Here is a 24,548-nt window from a genome sequence, read left to right on the forward strand (position 1 = left end):
AAGCAATAAATGATTTTGGATTCTCACATAGCTTTCATCGTCTTTGTGTAAAATGGAACAACTGGAATAGGGAGGCAGTGTATAATCTCGTCTCAAAAATAGTTTATTAACATTGTTCGTGTTCACTTTAATCAAACATTCACTACATCACTTTCCGTTTAAGCATTATTACAATGAGCTTTCTTATACAAATCTGGATTGTTATTTTAGATACTTCCAGAAAGAGAAGTTAGACACTGAGCAGATAGAAGCTGTTCCCATAGTGGAGCAACTGCTGTAGAGACCATAGTTTGACTCATGCAGACACCGACATAATAAAAGACAAGATTAGGTTTAGTAGTAGTGTGATCTAGGTTTAGTAGCAGCGTACACAAAACAGCAGTCTACATGCTTATCTTGATATGTAGTTTGCCTTCTGCTTTGGGGTTGAGGTTGGTTTTAACATTATGCTGGACATATAGTCTTTATTTAGATGCCCCAGGATTCCTTGGCATTTAGGTTGGCGTAAATGTCTGAAATCTTAAAAGTTGCTGTCCTTTTCATGGGTTGGCGACATGGAAACACTGTTTAAACATACACCCATACAAAAAGGTAATATATGGCAAATGTATGGAAAAAGTTCCATTTTGTGTAGACAAACATACTCCTGAAGGGACAAACTTATATTTCCTCTGAGCTTCACTCCTGAACAGTCACAATATTGGGTGATACAGGGATACCGCTTATAACACCGCCCGGGTTTCTGTCTGCTTGAACGTGAAGTCATTTTCCTACCACAGTAGAAGCTCTTTTAATATGGATGACTTGGCCAGCAGAGGGCTGTCAATCGAACCGGCTAATATTTTTTCGTTGGCATTATGGAATACCTGTTATCGCTAGCATCACACCAGGTCGCATGCAACCCTTTAAACCGGTCATGTGACATTGCTGATGGACATTTGGAAAGTTGAGCCCTGTTTGGTTGGACTGACCGGTTTATGGACACAGGCAGAAGAACGACAGACACAAACCAGGAGAAATAGGAACGCTGTGAAGAATCAGTAGAGAAAGGCTCATCGGGCTCCCGTTAGACAAATGGTCAACATCATAGGATACAAAAGAGTAAACTTAATGGTCATTTCCACTTCCATGCAAGTGAAACGTCCGAGCAATACAGAAAATAGACATCATGCATATTGGAGTTGTTGTGTAATGTTGGAGCCATGGTGGACACAAGTAAAAAGTTTAATAGAAATATGTGGTTTAAAAAGCTAAAGACCAAAAGAAGCCAGGATACAGTATATTCCAGCGCCAGTCTCAGGCATGCTATAGCTCCATTGGTGTTCCATTACGTAAATCAAGTCAAATGACAAAACGGTAACAAAAACCACAGCCTAGGTTGACCAGTGACTTCAGCAACCCCGATGCATTTTATTGTTCTCAGCAGTGCAATATAAAAATGACAGAAGACAAGAAATCATGTCCGAATGTAAAAGTAATTTCCAACTCAGTAGCACACCCTCCAAACGTTACTGTTAACATAACACAGTGCAGAACACGTCATTTTAGCTGTGCGACAGGTAGGGAGAGAGAATTGTTTGGGGACTTTCTTGGCAGCCAACAGAAGCCTCTCTCAAAAAAAAATTCTGGTCTTTCTTTCTTGTCAAATAGCGCCAAGCCAGAACAAACTGAGAATTGACAAACCAGTTCCTGAAAAATCAGGCAAAGCACACTGGGAGTTTCCTTCCTCAAATGAAATACAATCAACCACCGAGCTGAAGAGATCTCATCTATGGATGATCGAATTCTAACTGGGGTTTCAACCAGGTATGTTTTGGGAAACGCTGTGGCAAAGTGTACCTTGGAAAAATATTCAGTGAAATTCTTAATTTGTCAAGCATCATTTGCCCGACATTCTTTATGGCTGTGAGTGAGTGTTGAGCTTTGTAACATGACATGTGTCAAAGTTGACTGGCTGTGGCATGTTGGCATTGAGCAACCAGTCCGGTCTCTCTGCTCGGCTCTCGGGGAGGGGAACGCTAAAGTCACACAGGTTATCAGGAAAGAGAAGGCACTGAAAAACACTCATGTGGCTCCTCAGAATGCTGCTTTAGAATGCAGTCAGACTGGAAGTCTCCAGGCCTGTCAACCCTGACAGGATCTCGAGGCAGGATCCACCAGTCCCCCATACCATATCCCTCATACCCCAGTAGCTCCAGCCTTGTGACAAATACATTGGCATTCTCATTCTAAAAAGAGGATTGTGTCAACTCATACAAACCTACTGTAGCTACTGTAGACCATGCTCCCCTAATCATCAGGCGACACCCGTTTTAACTTGTCACGTCCTGGTGTGGTGGTACTTTAAAGTCATGTTCGCTTCTGTTTATGTGGGGATATTCAAGCTTCTCTGTACAGGTGTTCAGAACAACTGTGGAATAGCTGTTCAATCCAGACCTTATTAGAGGGAGCGGATGGACTTCTCTGCACACATATCAGTAGGGTCATGTTACAGTGCCATGAGGTGCTCTGACTACCAGTCCTTTACCATGTGTGTGTGTGGGGGGGGGGGACGGGACTGATTTCAGACTGTTATACGGACTAGCTGATATGTTCTCCTAAGTAAAATGAACTCTGAAGTCGTTTCTTGCGGCGAGTTGTCGACAACCCTCAAAGCCTAGGTTACATGCAGGAAAGCTCGGATTGCATTACAATACATACTGTGTATAATTAACGTGAGGAGGCCCTCCGCTCCCCTGCTAGTGAGTTGACCAACAGGTCAGGAGGCGCTTTACTTGGTGGTATGCAAGGACTTGAAAAATAACACAAAAAAAGGCACTGGTTCTAAAGAGCAAAACCTCTCCCCTGGAAAGTAGACCCTCTTACCATTAAAATCTATGCTAGCGGACAGGACGGGTTACAAATGAACAAGAGTTTGGATGAGTCCTGATTCCAACAGTGTGCATGTTGACAACACAAGCTCAGGGGACCGACTGTTTGTACAGGCCCAGGGAAGGACAGCCAAATATGTTGCATACAAATACATGTGCATTTATTATCTTCTCAAAAGCGACAGGGAAAAGAAACGCTTGTGGAAAAACTAGACGAAAGACAGTGTGCCCATTGCATGAAAGACAGTGTGCCCATTGCATGAAATAAGCATAACAAACAAAAACAATGCTGAGAAGTTTAAACACTAATTTCTAACCTGTGTTACAGACCAGTCCTTTTCCTTGTTATTTTACTTTCAGCACTTTCGGCCACCAACCTCTTTAGCGTGAAATGAGATACAGTACAAAGATGCCATTTGGTAAAAGGTCAGTCCTGCGTAATATATATATATATATATATATATATATGTTGTTTTGTCAGTTGACGACTGAGGTCTTCTTCCTCCTCACAACAGCAGGCAGGCACCCCTCTTCTTGCGCTTGCGCACCTGCAGCGCCGCCCTGGTGGCCATCTCAAAAACCTCTCTCACGCCATCCTTTGTCTTGGCTGAACACTCCAGGTAGCCAAAGGCACTGATACGGTTAGCCATGTCCCGGCCCTCCTCTGGCTTCACTGGCTCCTACAGGGTAAAAAGACAGGGTGTTAACTGGTGTGGCCACACACACACACACACACACACACACACACACACACACACACACACACACCTCATGGGACACTTGACTGTAATACCATCAAGACAATAAAAACACAATGTAAAATGTATTTATCCTAGTACATGTAGCCTACTGTGTTTAGGTTGCATCACCTCTCCCCTAGATTTAATGTTTGACCACAAAACCCATCAATCCTGGGAAATAGCATGACTCCACTGCCTGGGTACAACATAGTCACCACCAATGTTACTTTTAACATCACGCTAAAACACTTAAAAGTGATGACTTGTGGTGATCGTAAATCCTCTCTCACAACCCTCTTTGTTACACAGTTCCTGCTCTCTGAGAGAAAGAAACGGCTGACAGAGTCAGAGGGCTTTGTAACCCCCCCCCCCCATTATCATCAGCAACTGGACCTGGAGACGAGTACCACAGACAGTAGGCCTACACAGAGAACATGCCGTTATGCAACGTATTGTCTGCCGTCCATTAGAACCCGCATTGAGGAGAGGAAAAGACTTCAGACTAAACAAACAAGCTAATCAGTGACTTGTAACTTCTAGGAGCAGTTGCTCCTCCCCCATGCCATGACAGGCAGAGCAAAATCAGGCCCAGCCATTTCAGACCTGTCGAGCTACACGTTTTTCCAAGAAAGCAAGGGATGCCAGTGACTGAAGAGTCAAAACAGCCTTTTCCTGAAAAGTTTTCCACAGTCTAGTCAGTGACGACATTGGTCACTCAACCACCATCTTAGTTTGGCTGGTTATCAAGCCTCACGTACCCTGAAACAATGACTCGACTCAAAAGGGGAACACTAATATCCTTTGACAAATTGTCATCTTAAATGTTCTCCCTTCCAGAGGCCTAGTTGAGGACACCAGCCACATACACATCTAAAAAGTGTTAGATAGATATAAGGTTAGACAGACTACTTAATCCAACCCTTTCAGATTTACAGGAGTACCTCCTACCTAGGGGTTAGGAGCCTGTTTGAGGGTTTTGTGCAGTACACTCAGTATGGAACTATGGTACAGTACCTGCTTCATCTTGGCCAGCTCCCTCCGTGTGTGTTCGTCGTTCCTCAGGTCCTTCTTGTTGCCCACCAGGATGATTGGAACATTGGGGCAGAAGTGCTTCACCTCAGGGGTCCACTTCTCTGGGATGTTTTCTACCAGAGGAAGAAGGAACAAGAAGCAAGTAGATATTTCAGATACTTATGGGCAGTGGCGACCCGTCGCATTTTTATTTTTACATTTGGGGGCTTGCCTGTTTTGTGTGTTAATTTGGCATTAATGTGTAACACATCAGTTTGCAAACAATGTTCTTTTTCCAGGACCCTGTCTTTCAAAGATAATTCATAAAAATCCAAATAACTTCACAGATCTTCATTGTAAAGGGTTTTCCATGCTTGATCAATGAAGCATAAACAATTAATGAACATGCACCTGTAGAACAGTAGTTAAGACACTAACAGCTTACAGACAGTAGGCAATTAAGATCACAGTTATGAAAACTTAGGACACTAAAGAGGCCTTTCTACTGACTCTGAAAAACACCAAAAGAAAGATGCCCAGGGTCCCTGATCATCTGTGTGAACGTGCCTTAGGCATGCTGCAAGGAGGCATGAGGACTGCAGATGTGGCCAGGGCAATAAATTGCAATGTCCATACTGTGAGGGCTAGAAATGTCCGATAACTTGCAGGTGCCTTGGTGGAAGAGTGCGGTAACATCTCACAGCAAGAACTGGCAAATCTGGTGCAGTCCATGAGGAGGAGATGCACTCCAGTACTTAATGCAGCTGATCGCCACGCCAGATACTGACTGTTACTTTTGATTTTGACCCCCCCTTTGTTCAGGGACACATTATTCCATTTAGTCACATGTCTATGGAACTTGTTCAGTTTATGTCTCCGTTGTTGAATCTTATGTTCATACAAATATTTACACGTTAAGTTTGCTGAAAATAAACGCAGTTGAAAGTGAAAGGACGTTTCTTTTTTTGCTGAGTTTATAATAAAATACAAAAACTTTGAACATTTCTACCTCAAAGCGGCTAGGACGTTCAAAATGACCATATGCATATTTAACAGTAGAATAGCCAGCCTCCACGAGTAAAAATAGCCGCCAGCCGAATAAATCCATTTAATATACACAATCACAAAGAAAACATTAATATTTTGTTTAGGAAGGTCATAAAAAACATGATACTAAGACAATTTATTTTAAAAATACTCTTTTTTTTGTATTTATCTGTGCTTAGTAGCCGAGGCTATTAGGCTGCACAATGCCAATTAAATCAAATGTTATTTGTCACATGCGCCGAATAAAACAGATGTAGACCTTACTGTAAAATGCTTACTTACCAGCCATTAACCAACAATGCAATATTTAAGAAAATATTTAGTAAATAATCAAAAGTAAAAAATGAAAAACAATAAAATAACAAATGAGGCTATAAACAGGGGGTACCGGTACCGAGTCAATGTGGGGGAGTACAGGTTAGTCGAGGTAATTTGTATATGTAGGTAGGGGTAAAGTGAATACGCATAGATAATAAACAGCGAGTAGCAGCAGTGTAAAAACAAACGGGGGGGTTACAATCTCATGTTCAGCAGTCTTATGGCTTGGGGGGGTAGAAGCTGTTATTGGAGCCTTTTGGACTTAAACGCAGTTAACAGTGAGAGGACGCTTCTTTTTTTGCTGAGTTCATATCATGGAGTTAATAAAGCCACATACAAACATGGTCTCTTTTTTAGTTGTTTTCTTCAGTAAGGCAGCTTCAAAATGCAGGTGTTTCAGCCTAACTCTGGGCTTTCTGTGGTGGTGGGGCAAGCCAGCGGAAAATACAGAGCGTTGCGCCATGATTGGCTCGGTTTTCTGTCACTACGTCATGGCGGAGTCCAAGGGGAGACCTCGATAATTCTAGTCCTTTGTGTGCTGACATAGTTACATTAGAAGTGCCCTTCCAAGAAGGCCCAACGTCATTGGCCACAGATAAAATGACATCAAATCACATATGTACAAGAGCTTTGATTGGACTGATCATGTCAATGTCATACTTTCAAAATCCTAGTTGGCTGTCATGAATCAAGTCAAAAATCCACAGGCAAATCCTTTTCATTTGAAGAGAAATAATGAAGAGAAATTATAGATAACGTATCGGTGCTCATCGGCCATTACACAGCAAGTTGGAAATAGCAAATTCAACAATGAGTGGTTTGGAAGGAAGTGAGCACAGCACAAGGTGAGTCCAAAAATGTATTGTATGCTGCTGCATAAATTATGTAATTTGCCAGGGAGATATGTATACTGTAGTTATAAAAGTAATACTAAGTATGTTGTGTAGTAAGCTGTTAGTAGCCCATGTGGCTCACGCTAATAATTTGGTCACTTTTCCCTCTCTTAATTTCACCAACTGTTCTGACTTGGTGGTGCACATGTAGCCTATAGCCTGTTTTAGAGAAATGTCATCAGTGAATATTGTAAGAGCTTTCATTGTCTGCTTATATGCATTTTTAAAAAAGGCAGTAAATGAGGCTGAATTAACTGTTTCGCTGCCAGACAAGGCTCTGCTGATAGCCAGGTGTAGCAGTGGTAGGTTTGCGGTCCCAACATCTTAACAGTTTGTGGGCACCGTTTGTCACTGTTATAGTGTAATTCATGTAGGGTTTTGTGTAGTGGCTTTGCTGGCATGCATACATTTGATATTTTATTGTCCCACTAAGATGTACATGCTAAAATTGCTACTGCTTATGGGACACTGACTGGAGAAAGAGCTCAGCAGACAAGTCCATGCAGATCATTTATCCCACATCCCCCCTATACAGTGCATTCTGAAAGTATTCAGACCCCTTCACTTTTTTCCACATTTTGTTGTTACAGCCTTATTCTAAAATGGAATAAATTAATTGTTTTCCTCAAATCTACACACAATACCCCATACTGACAAAGCAAAAACAGGTTTTTAGAAATGTTTGTACATTTATTAAAAATAAAAAACAGAAACACCTTACTTACATAAGTACTCAGACCCTTTGCTATGAGATGTGAAATTGAGCATCCCGTTTCCATTGATCATCCTTGAGATGTTTCTACAACTTGGGAGTCCACCTGTGGTAAATGTAATTAATTGGACATGATTTGGAAACACACACACCTGTCTATATAAAGGTCCCACAGTTGACAGTGCATGTCAGAGCAAAAACCAAGCCATGAGGTCAAAGGAATTGTCCGTAGAGCTCCGAGACAGGATTGCGTCGAGGCACAGATCTGGGGAAGGGTACCAAAAAATGTCAGCAGCATTGAAGGTCTCCAAGAACACAGTGGCCTCTATCATTCTTAAATGGAAGTAGTCTGGAACCACCAAGATTCTTCCTAGAGCTGGCCGCCCGGCCAAACTGAGCAATCGGGTGAGAAGGGCATTGGTCAGGGAGGTGACCAAGCACCTAATGGTCACTCTGACAGAGCTCTAGAGTTCCTCTGTGGAGATGGGAGAACCTTCCAGAAGGACAACCATCTCTGCAGCACTCCACCAATCAGGCCTTTATGGTAGAGTGGCCTGACAGAAGCCACTCCTCAGTAAAAGGCATGACAGCCCGTTTGGAGTTTGCCAAAAGGCACCCAAAGGACTCTCAGACCATGAGAAACAAGATTCTCTGATTTGACAAAACCAAGATTGAACTCTTTGGCCTGAATGCCAAGTGTCAATCTGGAGGAAACCAGGCACTGCTCATCACCTAGACAATACCATCCCTGTGGTAAAACGATTTAATCCATTTTAGAATAAGGCTGTAACGTAACAAAATGTGGAAAAAGTGAAGGGGTCTGAATACTTTCCAAATCCACTGTATAAAACTGATACACACGGCCACAGTCACTTCCAGTTGAGCAAACACATTTAGCATGCTAGATACTGTGCTAGTTTCAACACACATTAAAACGACATAGCCAGCTGTTAGACAAGTACAGTTGGCTGTTGGAAATCAAAACATCAGAGAAAATCAGCAACTGAGTGTCCCCGGAATAGAAATACTGTACCTAAACTGTCGGGGCTGTCGATAGAGAAGCACATGAGGATGACATCTGTGTCGGGGTAGGAGAGAGGCCTCAACCTGTCGTAGTCCTCCTGGCCGGCTGTATCCCACAGTGCCAGCTCCACCTAAAACATGCCACAAAAGAGAAGAGGAAGTGTCAGGACTTCGCAGATACAGGCAAAATGGCTGCTCTTAAAAAAAAAAGCTAAATCTTTCTGAAGCAAATTTCTCTCAGACCTGAGAGTCCTATTTTTTTATATGATGTTGAGTAATAGATGCAGTAGCATGTGCAGATGAGCAAAAAGAAACAAAGCTAAATAAAAAAAACGCACTTAACCATCCTTGGTCACTAAATAATGGTGATTCCGGTTTAAGTTACCAAAAACAGGAGCGCCATGACTGGGCTTGGCAGTGTCGGGCCAAAAGCAGTGGAGCAAAGTGCTGGCACCTCTTTTACTGTGGAAATCATTACAAAGATACCGTAGCTGTAATTTTGTTTTCACCATGTTCTCATAGGGCAATGTAAAACACCATCAAAACAATAAAGCAAAACAAAGCATTCCAACTGGAAACAGTCATGCCTTAGAAACAGCTAATAGCGACTAATATGAGCCGGAGCAGTGTTTCAGTTTCACTGTTCCTCACAGAAAAGCTGCTTCCAAAATGGCACCCTGTTCCCTATATAGTTCACATTGGGTCCTGGCCAAAAAAGTAGTGGGAATAGCGTGTCATTTGGGATGTAGAAATACTGTATCTCTGAGATATCTCTCAAGTGACGCAGCAGGGATTTGGAGGAAGATTTGCATATGGGACACACTCTAGGTGTGAAGTCTTAGCAGTTGAACGTCTTTGGCGGCCGTGAAACTAGTTTCATCATAGCTCTGGTCTTGGGGGGGGGGGGGGAAGAGAAACCAGTGCAGCAGCTAACGACGGGTCGTTTGTCTCATTCCATGGGCAGGTTTTCACAGGGATGCAGAGAGGAGGCATGGAGGCTTTATCCCATCACACCACTGATTAATTCCATTAGGGAAATCAGGTGATTAAGGAGAATCAAACCAGATACCTTCTGTTCCTCAGGGGAGTAGACCAGAGCAACTACATTACAGTCTGCTGGATTCTACAACTGAATCATAATATTCAGCCACAACTTGCTTTTTACTGTATACATGATTTAAGCACTATTTGAAGAGAGAGAGAAAAAAAAGTCCAATGTCTTTGAGAGGAAGAGCCTGTCCTTCATACAACATACATCTAGTTAAAAGGTTAGTAACATAACTTTGAAAGTAGATCAATGTATGACCACAGTACACACATTATTCAACCATCCCAAAATAGCAGCTATCGCAGAGGTTTGTAGGGCGGGTGCGAGTGGGAGGCTACATACTCTTGGCATGAGAAATGGGGTTAGGAGCCATATCCCCTCTGGACACACTGACTGACTGTACAGCACAAGGTTTTGGGGGGGGGAAAAAGGACAAAAAAGGGCTATATTTAGAACTGGGCCCGGCCCCGCCCACTGAAGGTGAGAGAAAGAGATTACCATTCTCCCTGAAGGAAAATAAGATTTAAAATGTGGACTGTGGCGACTATATACTGAGAACACTGATCTTATCCACATCAAATTAAAGTGGGGTAATTCTGGGGGCGCAGTGCAGCCCCCTGGGAGAGCTAAGCTGAATGGGGTGCTGGGAGGTGGCATGATCCATCTTGCACACTTGGATCCCTGACTTTGTGTATTTCCTGTACAGAAGACAACAGTACATCAACCCCTCCCCCACATGCATGTTGCTCCCCCAGAGCAGGAAATGAGAGCCGTTTATCGGGCTGAGGGGCAGTCTTCAGGGGGTGGGGGATTGCCAGTGGACATCCATGTTCCCAGTCGGTGCAGGAAGCCCAGGAGTACAGTCATTTCCTGTTTTGCCAGGCTGTGATCCTGTGCTGGTCAGTACAGGAGAACAAAGCCCATTGACATAACATCCCATCTGCTGTGGAGGGGCCCTGGCCTCCAGAACACAGCTAGGCTACGCCCCAAGAGCCCCGCGCCACTCCCACTACACTCCATAACAAGACCGTTTGTTAACCAAAGCCTTATGATATATGTTTACTGTGTGGGTTGGCTGTTTGGTTCATGTGTATGAAGACTTTACACTTAAGTACGGATCATTTCTGTATTTATTTTTTTAAATGTATTTCCTGGATGGTAGTCTACACACCTGTTTGCCATCAACCTCGATGTCAGCGATGTAGTTCTCGAACACTGTGGGCACGTAGACCTCGGGGAACTGGTCTTTGCTGAAGACGATGAGAAGACAAGTCTTTCCACAGGCTCCATCCCCCACGATCACTAGCTTCTTCCTAATGGCTGCCATTACTGTGGAGAAAAGCAGGGAACACTTTACAGTCACGTCACTGGATTTTCAAAAAACTTTGACAACCCTAATAACTGTTGGATTGTAAATAGTCTGAATATCCTCAGCGAGAGAATAGAGCCGGGAAACCCGTGAGGGAATAAGAGTGTGATAAGGAATCAAGATGTAGCTAGTCTTAGTTCTGTTCTACCCCTGAAACAAGGGATTCTTTTTTTTTATTTTTTTTTAACAAACATTTGGACAACTGACACCATGACATCCCATTTCTAGAAGGAGGCTGTTTGATCTCCAGGTGGGGATGGGGGGGGGAGAGATGAGGCAAGCTGGGACAGGGAGGAATGCTGTGTCCCATCAGCCCATTCTCTGACTCCACCCTTCTTGCTTCCTACTATGGTCGGTCTGTGGAAAGGCAGGCAGCACGCGGAAAGGCAGGCAGCACGCGGAAAGGCAGGCAGCACGCGGAAAGGCAGGCAGGAAACTATAAGTGCTCCTCCAGCTGTTTCCTTAAACTATTACAAACAATATTGTTCCTTCTCTGTCCATGTCCCTCTTAAGTTGCCTGGTTACCTACATTTCATCAGTAGGGTATAGAGTAACTTTTAAAATGTGTGGTCTTTTTATTTATAATGTGATTTTCCCGTGTTTTATATATATTTTCACACTATGAGGTTAGACTAATACTGTGAAACTTATGAGAATGCCCTTTTAGTTCCAAAAAGCTGTTTGAAAACACCGGCTGAAAAATCCACCTGTTTTGTTGGGATGGAGTTTTAGCCTGCCTGGTGACCCAGTAAATTAGGCATAGTTAATAGGCCAATAAGAAAGAGTTCCAAACCTCTCTGCCAATAACAGCTAGTTTTCAGTTGTCCCCTCCCTACTCATACCACTCCCAGACAGTCCTAATAAAATTCTTAGTTGAGAAATGCTCTTCGCAAAGAAGCGGTTTTGTTTATTTTTTTACCATTTTAAAATAAAAACAATCATAGTAAGGTACTTAAAAAGTGGGTTGTGTGAAACACCAGGCAGTTTCAGAATAACTCAGACAAAGAGAGAGAGAGAGATGCCCTGCCGCTGACCAGATCCCAGCGCTGTGTGGGATAAACGTCCTTGATAAACGAGGCTTCTGTAGTTGTCTGAGAGGAAAGCAGAGCAACTATGCATAGTCATTTGGCTGCCTCCTCCTCTGCTTCTACCCCGACGGCTTGGCTGACAAAGCCCCTTTACCGAAAGCAGAGAAAGTATTGGACATGCATCATATTGCTGCCTTCTAGCAAAACAATTATATTCTCCTCCTGTGTTCTCTCCTGCTTGGCTGTCAGGATGATGATGCCGCCGAGTAGAGATAAGATTCAGACAAGCACGAAATCTGTCTAGATAATGAAAAAAGAAGAAGCATAAAATAGAAAATATATTAAATCTAATGACTGACTTGTATTAAGGTACAGAGGTTTCCCACCCCACACTGACAGCTCTGTGAACCACAGATTAACTCCCAAGGCAGATAGTAAACTGGGCTGGATAGGAGATGGACCAAAACGCTGGATGGGCCTGAGACTGAGGCCGAGCAAGTGGGAGGGGAGACAAGAGCACCAAGCCAGGCTCCCGAAGCTCACCCTGTGAAACAAAACAATCCACTTCCTGTGCTGGGCTACTGTGGTGGGGAGGGGGGCTGGGGAGGGGCCCTTGGCTGCTGCCCTATTTGTACAGGCCTCCATGGAGTCGAGCAGAGGAGAGTGCTGCCAAAGACTAAACACACAAAACCCTCCTCTTTTTGCACACCACTAATGATAAGACAGTGACTGCATGCATGGGCCCTTAGTGTCCAAGAATCACTAACAGCCATTAAGGAACATCTTGTATTGAAAAAGGTTATAATTCTTATATTTCCATGTAGACAACATCCATTATACACACACACACACACACACACACCTTTTTAAATGGCAAGCTTATGATGTTGCTGACAATTAGTGTTAAACACAATGCACTGGATCAGTAACACAGTAGAAGAAAGACTAGCCACTGTACTCTCCCTTTTCTATTCCGTCATCAAATTCAGACAATTACCCAACAAGTTATTGGGACAGCCACCAATTTAATACAGCAGAACCATCTGCAGAATGTGAAAAGGATAAGCCATCAATCCTGTCTTACTCATCCCACTTTCCACTAGGGGTAATGACCCACAAACTCATTTGCTAAAAAAAGAAATGAGCTTGATCCTCCTCTCCTGAGGCAAAATGGAGTGAAGTACGCCAAAATATTCTCTCAGTTGAGGAAGTTACAGTTCCTCCCTGAAATCACTGCTCTAGACATCCAGAGAATGAGTCACATGACGGGTGACTTAACTACACCTAAAACGCAACATGTCGGCACCATGTTTAATGAGCTGAAATAAGACCCCAGAAGTGTTCCATACTCACAAAAAAACTCATTTTTCTCAAATGTTTTGCACAAATGTGTTTACATCCCTGTTAGTGAGCATTTCTCCTTCTCCTCCAAGATAGTCCATCCACCTGACTGAGGTGTGGCATATCAAGAAACTGATTTAAACAGCACCTTGTGCTGGGAAAATAAAGGGACACTAAAATGTGCAGTTGTCACACAACACAATGTCACAGATGTCTCAAGTTGAGGGAGTGTGCAATTGGTATGATGACAGCAGGAATGTCCAACAGAGGTGTTGCCAGAGAATGTAATGTTCATTTCTCTACCATAAGCCAACGTTGTTTTAGAGAATTTGGCCGTATGTCCAACCGGCCTCACAACCGCAGACCACGTATAACCACGTCAGCCCAGGACCTCCACATCTGGCTTCTTCACCTGCGGGATCATCTGAGACTAGCCACCTTGACAGTTGATGAAACTGAGGAGTATTTCTGTTTGCAATAAGTCCGTTTTGTTGGGGGAAAAACTCATTCGGATTGGCTGGGCCTGGCTTCCCAGTAGATTAGGGTCTAATGAATTTATATCAATTGAATGATTCCCTTATATGAACTGTATGAGTAAAATTGTTGATATATATATATATTATACACTGAGAAATGTTTGGCACATCAAATCACAATAATGTCGCAGTATCGATTCACAATACATATAGAAACGTGAGATGCATATCGAAATGTGAGAATTGCAATGCATATCGTATCAGCACCTAAATATCGTGATATCATATCGTGAGGCCCCTGGCAATTCCCAGCCCTAATGTGTAACCTTGAATATATATATATCTTTAAAACAATGACACAGAAAATATATTTGTAGTCGCTGGGACGGCAGCCATGTTTTAATTCAACTAACATACCATTGAGACATATCCAGCTGTACATGTAGATTTGGAGGGATTTGTCGATCTTCGTTAATACCATATTGACTGAGGCCATAACACCGGGAGCTGTTTGTTATTCTCAGTTAAAATGTCAATGTTGGTAAAAGACACTTTCTCAAAACAAGAAAGAGGCTGTTGAGGTACAAAACAAGCTACTTTTCCAGGTATATAACATTCAGCATTGAAGGACTACTTGAATTTATGTAACTAATCTACAGTGTACAAAACTGAATATTAGGAAGGTGTTCTTAATGTTTTGTACACACACGTATTCATGGATGCCAGGTTTTCCCCCCAAAAAAGACAATGAAACAGAGAAACTAAAAGATACAGTACCAGTCAAGTTTGGACACACCTACTCATTCCAGGGTTTTTATTTTATTGTAGAATAATAGTGAAGACATCACAACTATGAGACAACGCATTTGGAATCATGTAGTAACCAAAAAAAAATTACATCAAAATATGCTTTTCAAACAGTCTTGAAGGAGTTCCCACATATGCTGAGCATTTGTTTGGTCAGCATATGACACCAATAACAAGTCTCTTCTTAGTGGTGTCCTTTAGTAGTGGTTTCTTTACAGCAATTAGACCACGAAAGCCTGATTCACACAGTCTCCCCTGAACAGTTGATGTTGATATGTGTCTGTTACTTGAACTCTGTGAAGCATTTATTTTGGTTGCAATATCTGAGGCTGGTAACTAATGAACTTATTCTCTGCAGCAGAGGTAACTCTGGGTCTTCCATTCCTGTGGCGGTCCTCATGAGAGCCAGTTTCATCATAGCGCTTGACGCTATTTGCGACTGCACTCTAAGAAACTTTCAAAGTTCTTCAAATTTTCAGAATTGACTGACATTCATGTCTTAAAGTAATGGTGGACTGTCGTTTCTCTTTGCTTATTTGAGTAGTTCTTGCCATAATATGGACTTGGTCTTTTACCAAATAGGGTCATCTTCTGTATACCACCCCTACCATGTCACAACCCAACTGACAGGCTCAAACGCAATGAGGAAAGAAATGCTACAAATTAACGTAACAAGGCACACCTGTTAATTGAAATGCATTCCAGGTGACTACCTCATCATGCTGGTTGAGAAAATCCCAAGAGTGTGGAAAGCTGCCAAGGCAAAGGGTGGCTACTTTGAAAAATCTCAAATATAAAATATATTTTGAATTATTTAACACTTTTTTGGTTACTACATGATTCCATATGTGTTACTTCATAGTTTCTACAATGTAGAAAATAGTTTTAAAAAAATAAAGGAAAACCCTTGAATGAGTAGGTGTCCAAACTTGACTCTTTCACTCACTCGGATACTTTTTCTGGTGAGATACATTCAGCCTCTTGAAAATTGAAGAAAAATGTAAAAAAAAAGATATTTTTTTTTCTTCCTTCAATTTGCAAGAGGCTGAATGTATCTCACCAGAAAAAGCATCCGAGTGAGGGAAACAGAGCCCTTCTGTATGTGTAGCCAGATGGCTATATCAGATGGCCTATCTGATAATGTCTGGTCAAAAAGAGTATGATATTGTTGCCGCCTGTAGCATTGAATGCAAGGGAAGCTAGCAAACATTTAGCCTCCCTTGATAAAAAAAGAATTCAATAATAGCCAATCAGCGCTGAGCTAAATTGAGTGAGCTCGACTGTGAATGGTTTTGGTCCACCCCCAAAAAAATATTTGTCAGAGGAAGCCAGTTTGGATTTGGCTTCGCACCAATCACATTCCATCAAGAGCAATAAGTAATTTACAGAAACAACTTGAATTGTTGCATCTCGTTGTTGTCCGGTGGATAGCTAGCTAAAATTGTCCCTTTCCTAAATGGATGGAGATAGGGATTTGGACTTGTGGTTTTACTCAATTATCCGTACTGGCCAATGATTATAAGGTGGATTTTGATAAACCATATATTTATACATTGGGGCCCTGGCTTAAGAGAATGGAAGTTAAATATGTAGAAGGCTAATGTTACCTAGCTAATGTTGCCCACCAAAAAGGAAGTTAGGCTAGCGAACAAGCTTTTTAGCCAGGTAGCGTAGGACAACAAAAAATAAGTGTGTATGGTATTGACAGTCATAGACCGTTTCGGCAACATGAAAGAGGATGGCATTGGCGTTTCTCTAGTAGGGTGAGTCAACATGTTTTTCTAGTTGCACGAATGTGCACGCACACACCAGAAGCATGGACAGCCACATCATATTTAGCTTACGTTGATTGGACTAAACAGTTTTTGGTATATTTTAGTTGTCACTGTATTAGACTAAGCAGAGGTGATTTGATGATGTTGAAATGGTGTTGGAATAGTGGAGGCAGCTCCTGTTCTTTGCTACTTGCGGTAACTCTGTGGTTCTAAAATCAATAGTTAAGTAGTACAAAAATGTTGGGAACATTAACTTGTTTGACCATGCTGTAGGTCACGTAACTGTTTGTTACATGCAATATGCTTTGTGAACTTCACCGAACAGAGGTTGCTCTCCGGTTTTGTGCTGAAACAAAAAATGTGTGGTTGAATTTATTCTGCCCCCGTCTTACCATTGTCTTGGCCTTAGGCCTATGTATCACGGTGGCAAGGCATATGAACTAACAGGTTATAGAGTACACAATGCAATCATCACAACACGTAGGTTGTAATATGGCTTTTTCCCCCCCTGGTCTGGCTTGTATCCTGTCTGATTTTACCCCCGCTACTGCCTACATCTAGCCTAATATTTGGTAATACACATCATGCATGACCAGAGAAGGAAACAGGGTCATAATTAAGTTCTGGTGAAACTAAACCACGCATAAACCAATATCCACCAGGATATCAAGGCCTTTTGACCTGTTCAGGGAGCATTAGTCTAGTGTGACACAAACAGTATATATTACAAGAGAAGAGTGATGCAACTGTGTGCGGGAGTGAATCCAATACTAGTAGAAGAACCCTCCCACTTCGAGTTAACATTTCACTTTTCCAAAGTTTTCCAGAGGCCTAAACCAGTCAGCCAGTAGAAGTTTTGCAACCAGAGCAGTGCGAGTAGTGAGTACTGAGAAAAGTGACCCAGGCACGGTCGGGTGGGGCAGCTTCTCTGTCGATTGTAGGAACAATAAACAACACATCAGGAGACCAGGAGTATGGGTTCACACACACCCGGGAAGAGCTTCTTAAAGGAAAATATATCCACCTTTTTGTAATGTGATGACCAAACAGACTTTCAGGAGTGGTATATAAGTGAAAACAACACAGGCCATAATCCAAACAGCATTGTTTCATATCTCTCAACAAGCTACAGTGTGAGAGGTTTCTTATTGTAGCCTACAAGTGCAGCATTTTAAGTCAGCTGACATGATCAAAAGGTCATTTCCTGATTAGGAAGTCTCACCAGCAAGTTAAGGAACTTTAGTAGTCTTACTAAACACAAATAAAACCCTCACAGTTGTAGAGAAACTTGTTTTGTATCCTGTCTGTAAGTCATAAAAATGTTACTGGAAATATTAACTTGTGTTTTACTACACCAGTCAGTATTGACATTTTTTATTTTAAAGGGTTTGTACCAAAATGTACACAATCCATTCTCCACTGCCAGCAAGACTGTAAACTCTCCTTCCAGACTCATATTAAGTATCTCCAATCCAAAATTAAATCTAGAATCGGCTTTCTATTTCGCAACAAAATCTCCTTCGCTCATGCTGCCAAACATACCCTCGTAAAACTGACTATCCTGCCGATCCTTGACTTCGGCGATGTCATTTACAAAATAGCCTCCAACACTCTTCTCAGCAAATTGGATGCAGTCTATCACAGTGCCATCTGTTTTGTCACCAAAGCCCCATATACTACCCACCATTGCGACCTGTATGCTCTTGTTGGCTAGTCCTCGCTACATATTCGTCGCCAAACCCACTGGCTCCAGATAATTTATAAGTCTTTGCTAGGTAAAGCTCGGCCTTAGCTCACTGGTCACCATAGTAACACCCACCTGTAGCACGTGCTCCAGCAGGTATATCTCACTGGTTATCCCCAAAGCAAACACCTCTTTGGCTGCCTTTCCTTCCAGTTCTCTGCTGCAAATGACTGGAACGAATTGCAATTAAAAAATAATTATTATTTTTATTTTTAAAATCACTGAAGTTGGAGACTTATCTCCCTCACTAACGTCTAGTATCTTACCGATCGCTGCAGCTGTACACAGCCCATCTGTAAATAGCCCATCTAACCAACTACCTACCTCATCCCCATGTTTTTTTCTGCTCTTTTGCACACCAGTATTTCTACTTGCACATCCTCATCTGCACATCTATCACTCCAGTGTCAATTGCTAAATTGTAAATGGCCTATTTATTGCCTTACCGCCTTACTTCATTTGCACATATATAGACTTTCTATTGTGTTATTGACTGTACGTTTGTTTATCGTCGCACTGCTTTGCTTTATCTTGCTTTATCTTGTTCTCAAATTGGCCTACCTGGTTAAATAAAGGTGAGAAATATATATATATATATTTTAAAAGACAGCCTAGACCACGAGGTACACTCACTGCATGGTTTTTGTGTGGGTGGGACAAGCATTAAAGTTGAGGTGACTGCGAAACAAATGTATTTAACCTCTGAGCTTGAGACGATTGTCCCACGTCCTCCGTCACCTAAGCCAATTATAAATGACCAGAGATGACAAATGGTTCATGATGAGAAGCACATTTATTATTTGTATTGCTGTTGTCCCGATATGCTGATAGTTGACGTAAAAGAGAAAATAAACATGTATTAAGAGTTTGGAAGCAGACAGTTTGGCGCCGAAAGTTTTTGTTGTGCGTTTCCAGTCAATATAGCCCGTCTTTCTATTCATGCCATTGATGATCAAACATTACTGCTGCGGTACATTGGGATAATGTGTAACAATTAAACGTGAAGGTAGATCATCAGAAATGGCTATGGTTACCATGCATTCCTCGTTAATTGTAGGGTTTTCTGGCCATTTCCTGGCTGGAAGTTTCACCGGCAGACGCATTCCAGAGCGCAGTTAATGAATGGTACGGATAATGCGGTAGTACCTTATCCCGGGTTGGCATACACATTTATATCCCTGGTGATATTTATGCTTAAAAGCATGTGTAGCACCTTTTATTGGTGTGTGCTTGTAGTGATTAATGTATGTTCATCGTCTGTAGCTGTGAAATTCATGCATTGTTAATTGGACACGATCTAATATGGCTGTTACATTATGAGAAGGACTATTGAAACTCCTGCCGTTTGTTGAATAGACAGGCAACAGGTCGGCATGCTGCCGGGTTAACCGGCATCCTTGAAGCCCGGGTTCGCTTCGATAGAGCTGTACTTATTTTGATTCATTCAGTTTGTCTTTGATCAACGCCGTTTGTTATTTTGTAAATATTTGTACAGCGGCGGGCGTTATTTCGTCACTTGCAAATACTGGGCAAGTAAAACCAGATCTACCATTGTGGCCTTCTCAATGTTAAAGTCCAGCCCTTGGGTCACTTTTACAGAGCATATCTGAGAAATGGGCTAAAGTTCACAGGTTGGCAGTAACCGTGGCTGCTGTTTGAGTGAGTGAGTGAGTGAGTGAGTGAGTGAGAGAGAGAGAGCACACAATGACCCAGGTTGGCTCCACTATAACTACCCATCACATGTCACATTACACATGCTAACACCACTGGCTATCAGTGTAACTAGGACCAGTCACATCTATCACTAGAGGTTGTATGGCAATAGACTTTGTTCTCTCTCAAGAGGATAATCACCATGTTAAATATTACTCGTTTAGCAGACGCTCTTATACAGAGCGACTTACAAGTAACGAGAGACTGCTATGGGCCTAAGCGCTACTGTAACGTGAAATGTATTTGCAAAAAGCTTATTAGGCCTAATGATCTTAGGATTTAGGCCTAGGCTCATAACACACATTGTTTTCCATCTTCAATCAAGCATAGTTAAAGTTGGAGTACCTCTGTCAGGCTTTTCAGGGCTGCCATAGACAAGGCTATTTAGTTTCACATAAGTTAATTCTCAGTGTAACGGTAGTCCTCATGGTTAGAGAGGAATCCTGGCACTGTGTGAAATTAGCATAATATGTGGACTGGAAGTTATACATTGTTTCATTCTCAGTCGGTGAATGGGTCTTTCACAATGTCACTCATATTTTTGGGGCGTACATTTTATACACACACTGGTTCTTTCACCTCCATTTCAATACAGTGTAAACCTATTTCGCTTACGGGGAACCGTTGATGTAAGAATCGAACACCCACTTCTAGAATTACAAACTCGTGTAAAAGCAAATTCCTATCCTTGTAATTTCCTTTCCTTTCAAGAATCAATGTTTATAAGAGCAATGACGGACAGATTTGATCCTTTTAAGAGCAATACATTCTGTGCCCTGTTCAAATGAGGAGAAAACAAAGTAGATTGGTCGGTGTATGGCCATTTTGTTATAAATCCAAAGACATGAAGTTGGTGGAAATAGTACAACAGAAGACAGACACTGATTTACCATTACATGCTTTAGCATTAGGCTCAGGGATAGTGAGACTGACAAGATAGAAAGTGTGCTGGTTGGTAGATGTCCAGGACATGGCGACCCTGAAAGGTATGCCATTGGCCATCCCACATGTGGAGATTCAGCAGGCTGATATCTCAAAATATGAGACCCAGGCTAAACTTGATTAAGGCGTATTTAGACATTTTTTAAATGTTGAAATTATGGCATGGGGTCTAATTTTATTTCATGGCAATTTCCTACCTTCCACTAGGGGCAACAAGCACCTTTTATCATCTAGTAGACCTTGCGATGAGCTAGAGCAGCGGGTCCAATCCCAGTGCTAGGCCCACTTTTTTTGTTAACCCTATCCCAAACCTTAACCACTCAGAATTATTACGTAAACTTAACCATCAATTTTAGTTTCGGTATCCCTTTTGCAGTTTAACTGACAGGCAGCTAACATACACCAAAATATGCCTTAATTATAAACCGTCAACACTCTCCATAATCTAGACGCAACCCGGTCCCACGCACAGTGAAAAACAGCCAGCCGTGCCACATCTCTGCTACTGCAGTTATGTCACTTTCACTCAACAACTCAGGCAAAGCAGTCCAAACAGGACCAACAGGTCGGCTCTGCAAGCCTTCTATTACAGCTCTACTCTTCAGAAAGAGGGCATAGGCATACAGCCTACATTCCTTTCCAAATCACAGAACAGTCTCAGCCTTAAACCTTGTTCACAATACTCATAAGCCTCTTAAATTGCACCGGATGTCATGCATTTCAATGGGGACGTCCACAACGGAGTTAACGCCCCCTTGCGGTTGAAGGCTCTGTTGCGAGACGGACTCTACATGCCTAGATTATTATTATTATTTATTTTTTATACTTTGTGTCGTCTTCAGTCCAGCCAGAGTCCATCGAAGACCGGGAAGTTACCAACCACAGATGAGGAAAATGTGGTTTTCGGCGGTGGCTTTATGGGATAGCTAGCAACTTGTAAACAATTACCCATTCCTATAAGTGATTAAGTACTATTTTAATAGCAATGTTAAATAATACACATTGGCTGCTAAGCCAATTATATTATATGACTGACTCCCGTTTAAGAATATTATGATGGTAATGACCTTTGTTTGATAATTATTAGGTGGAGGACGCTAGCTACAGTATCTTCAACCTAGCCTAGCTATTTGCTCTGCAGTGCAAGGTAGCTTAACTTGCTATAAATTTAGAGAAATTAACTAAACAAAACATGTTTTAAAACCTGAAATAATATATTTATCCCGTCTTGAATGAAGAGGTCATATTTTCCAATCTCCCAGGCTCTCCTCCATCTTGTGCTACAAACACTACACTTGTCTGTTCAGTAGCGGGGCCAGATGCCGCATTTAGAACTGGGAACTCAGAACTCTTAAAATGGGAAATCTCCGACTTCCGACTACAGTGCGTTCAAGAGAACTGGGAACTCTGGGGGAGGGAATCTCCAACTGAGAAAATTCATTTTGAATGGTCATCAAACTTGGAATTCCAAATCGTGAACTCTGGCCTCATTCTTGAGCTCGAACTTACAGACCTCCTGGTTTGGTCCGTGTAGCCCTTGGATATCAGTTTGGTCTTAACTGACTTGCCTAGTTAAGTAAATGGTGTACATACGTCACGATTTGTACAGGGCGTTAGCCCTTAGCCATGACTAATGCCGCGTTCACGTGCTTGTCGGAACTAGGAAACTCAGAAATGTCCGACTTGCTAACTGGTTATAGTTTTACACCTGCCACATTCAACTAATCAACTAATCTCCTAGTTCCGACTAGCCTGTGAACGTGGCATTAGCCAACTCAACTCCACGATTTACGATTGAGTTGAGCAGCAACTAGTGTGGGCAGATTGGAGGGCCGACGTCAAAATGAAGTCATCAAAAACTACGGATTTCAGAACACAAACAATAGCACGCAATTAAACAGAACATTGGGTGGTGTAACACTTTTCTGCCAATTGTATTAGGCTGTGGAAATGCCTCTAATAATTTCTTCCCGGCTGAGAAACTCAACCGCCCTTTCGTTCAGAAATGACAAACAACTCACCGCCCAGAGATAGATTATTTAAATTCCTACAACAAATAAACTCGACAGGGCCTGCGTGTTTTAAGTTGACCGCTTAAAAAAAATAGTTATTGAAACCTTTAAAATGAACATTATCAGTGTAATATGAAAAAATGTGGACTTGTTCTCAAATACTGATTAGCGAGGTTGCTGCTTTGAGTTCCGTCAGTAGCCTAGGCATATGCTGCATTCGTAACCAAGTGAGAAGTATGAATTTACCACATATGACTGGGAGAAAACCACTCGAACGCCCCTCCAACTCGTAATTACTAGTGGCAAACTCATATTGAACTCCCACTTCTTTCGCATGTTGACCTCTTGAATTCAATTACTAAGGATATGACCTCGATAACAGCCTTTTCGGCAGTTAAATGCAACAAAGCATTATACAAACAATCTAATATGTACATTTTGACACTAATTTGTTTACAAACACGATATGTATTTTTTGTTTATGTTTTAGCAGCTTGTTGGCCAATCAGCATCTCAATGATAAATACCAGTGAATGCATCCAACTGTTATTTTTTATTTCAAAACTGGTAAATTCCCACCTCCCACTTGGTTACAAACGCAGCATAAGAAGCAACAGTGTATCAACAATTACATCGAAATCAGTGAAACGGTAAAGGGCGTGATACAATAATGAGTCACTCTGGAATACCCAGGAATAGATTAAACCTAAATCTAAGAAATAAGAAACATAGGCTAACTTGTCGATTGACTAACTATCGCCACAAGCCACCACCTACTTTCCCGGCCCGAAGCAAAGTGGCCTAATCAATTATTTCCAAACGGACAATCCTTGTCCACCCCGCTAACTATAACAATTGAACATGATATTTAAACGAAAAAAATTACCTCTCTTCTGGCCGCTGTTCAGATTTTACTCCCGACTTGCCTTCCTTCTCTCTGGATCGTGACACCCTTGCTGCAGTATTCGGTAAATTAGCCTACATAGAGGGTGCTAAGAAACAGGACAGACAAACATAGGATCCTCCCACCGATCAGGAAAGGCAGTGGTGGCGCTTAATCTCTATTGGTTAGGGACGAGGTGCAGCAGTTGGAATCAGTGAGGTCCCCTCCCTTTCCACGGTCAAAAATAATGACATCATTCGTTCTAGAATACAGGGAGGGGGCCAAGGAAGGACACAAGTAGGGTGTGGATGAAATGGTCACCAAATCAGTTATTAACCAGCATCCTCAGAACTATTATTTCCCTATAAAATATATATGTTCTATAAGTAGTCTGTGTTACAGTATTTGTTCAATTTTAGGGTAGTTTATAGTTTATATTTAACTAGGCAGGTCAGTTTAGAACAAATTCTTAATTACAACGACAGCCTACCCCAGCCAACACTGGGCCAATTGTGTGCCACCCTCTGGGACTCCCAATCACAGCCAGATGTGATTCAGCTTGGATTTGAACCAGGGTCTGTAGTGTCACCTCTTGCACTGAGATGCAGTGCCTTAGACTGCTGCGCCATTCGGGAGCCCAGAATGACAAACAATACCTCTTCTCAGATTACTTTTTTTTGTCATCTGTATTAGACATGTAAGACATTATTATATATAATATTATTAATATTAACAACCCATCAAAATGAACATAAACGAAACATTATGGTATCAACCATTCATTTCCGTAATCACT

The 24,548-nt window shown here is 42.0% G+C and overlaps 1 protein-coding gene across 1 annotated transcript; it reads right to left on the minus strand.

The window, feature by feature from the left end:
- Nucleotides 1–82: 82 nt before the first annotated feature.
- Nucleotides 83–23,906, minus strand: LOC115150994 (rho-related GTP-binding protein RhoA-D). Its single transcript, XM_029694879.1, has 5 exons — nucleotides 23,756–23,906; nucleotides 10,834–10,991; nucleotides 8,625–8,745; nucleotides 4,625–4,755; nucleotides 83–3,550 (listed from the first exon to the last, which is right to left on the minus strand). Exons 2-5 carry the CDS (start codon nucleotides 10,987–10,989, stop codon nucleotides 3,377–3,379), a joined length of 582 nt encoding a protein of 193 aa, XP_029550739.1. The 5' UTR covers nucleotides 10,990–10,991; nucleotides 23,756–23,906; the 3' UTR covers nucleotides 83–3,376.
- Nucleotides 23,907–24,548: the final 642 nt, after the last annotated feature.

This window comes from Salmo trutta, chromosome 16 (genome assembly GCF_901001165.1).
Source record: "Salmo trutta chromosome 16, fSalTru1.1, whole genome shotgun sequence".
In the NCBI taxonomy this organism is placed as follows: Eukaryota; Metazoa; Chordata; class Actinopteri; order Salmoniformes; family Salmonidae; genus Salmo; species Salmo trutta.

What these genes read in the sequence shown, in the direction of transcription:
- LOC115150994 (XM_029694879.1), bottom strand. Translation starts at nt 10,989, where the DNA reads ATGGCAGCCATTAGGAAGAAGCTAGTGATCGTGGGGGATGGAGCCTGT. An exon ending in TCGAGGTTGATGGCAAACAG is followed by an intron (nt 8,746 to 10,833) that starts GTGTGTAGACTA and finishes GGCATGTTTTAG; the next exon opens with GTGGAGCTGGCACTGTGGGA. An exon ending in CGACAGCCCCGACAGTTTAG is followed by an intron (nt 4,756 to 8,624) that starts GTACAGTATTTC and finishes TTCCTCTGGTAG; the next exon opens with AAAACATCCCAGAGAAGTGG.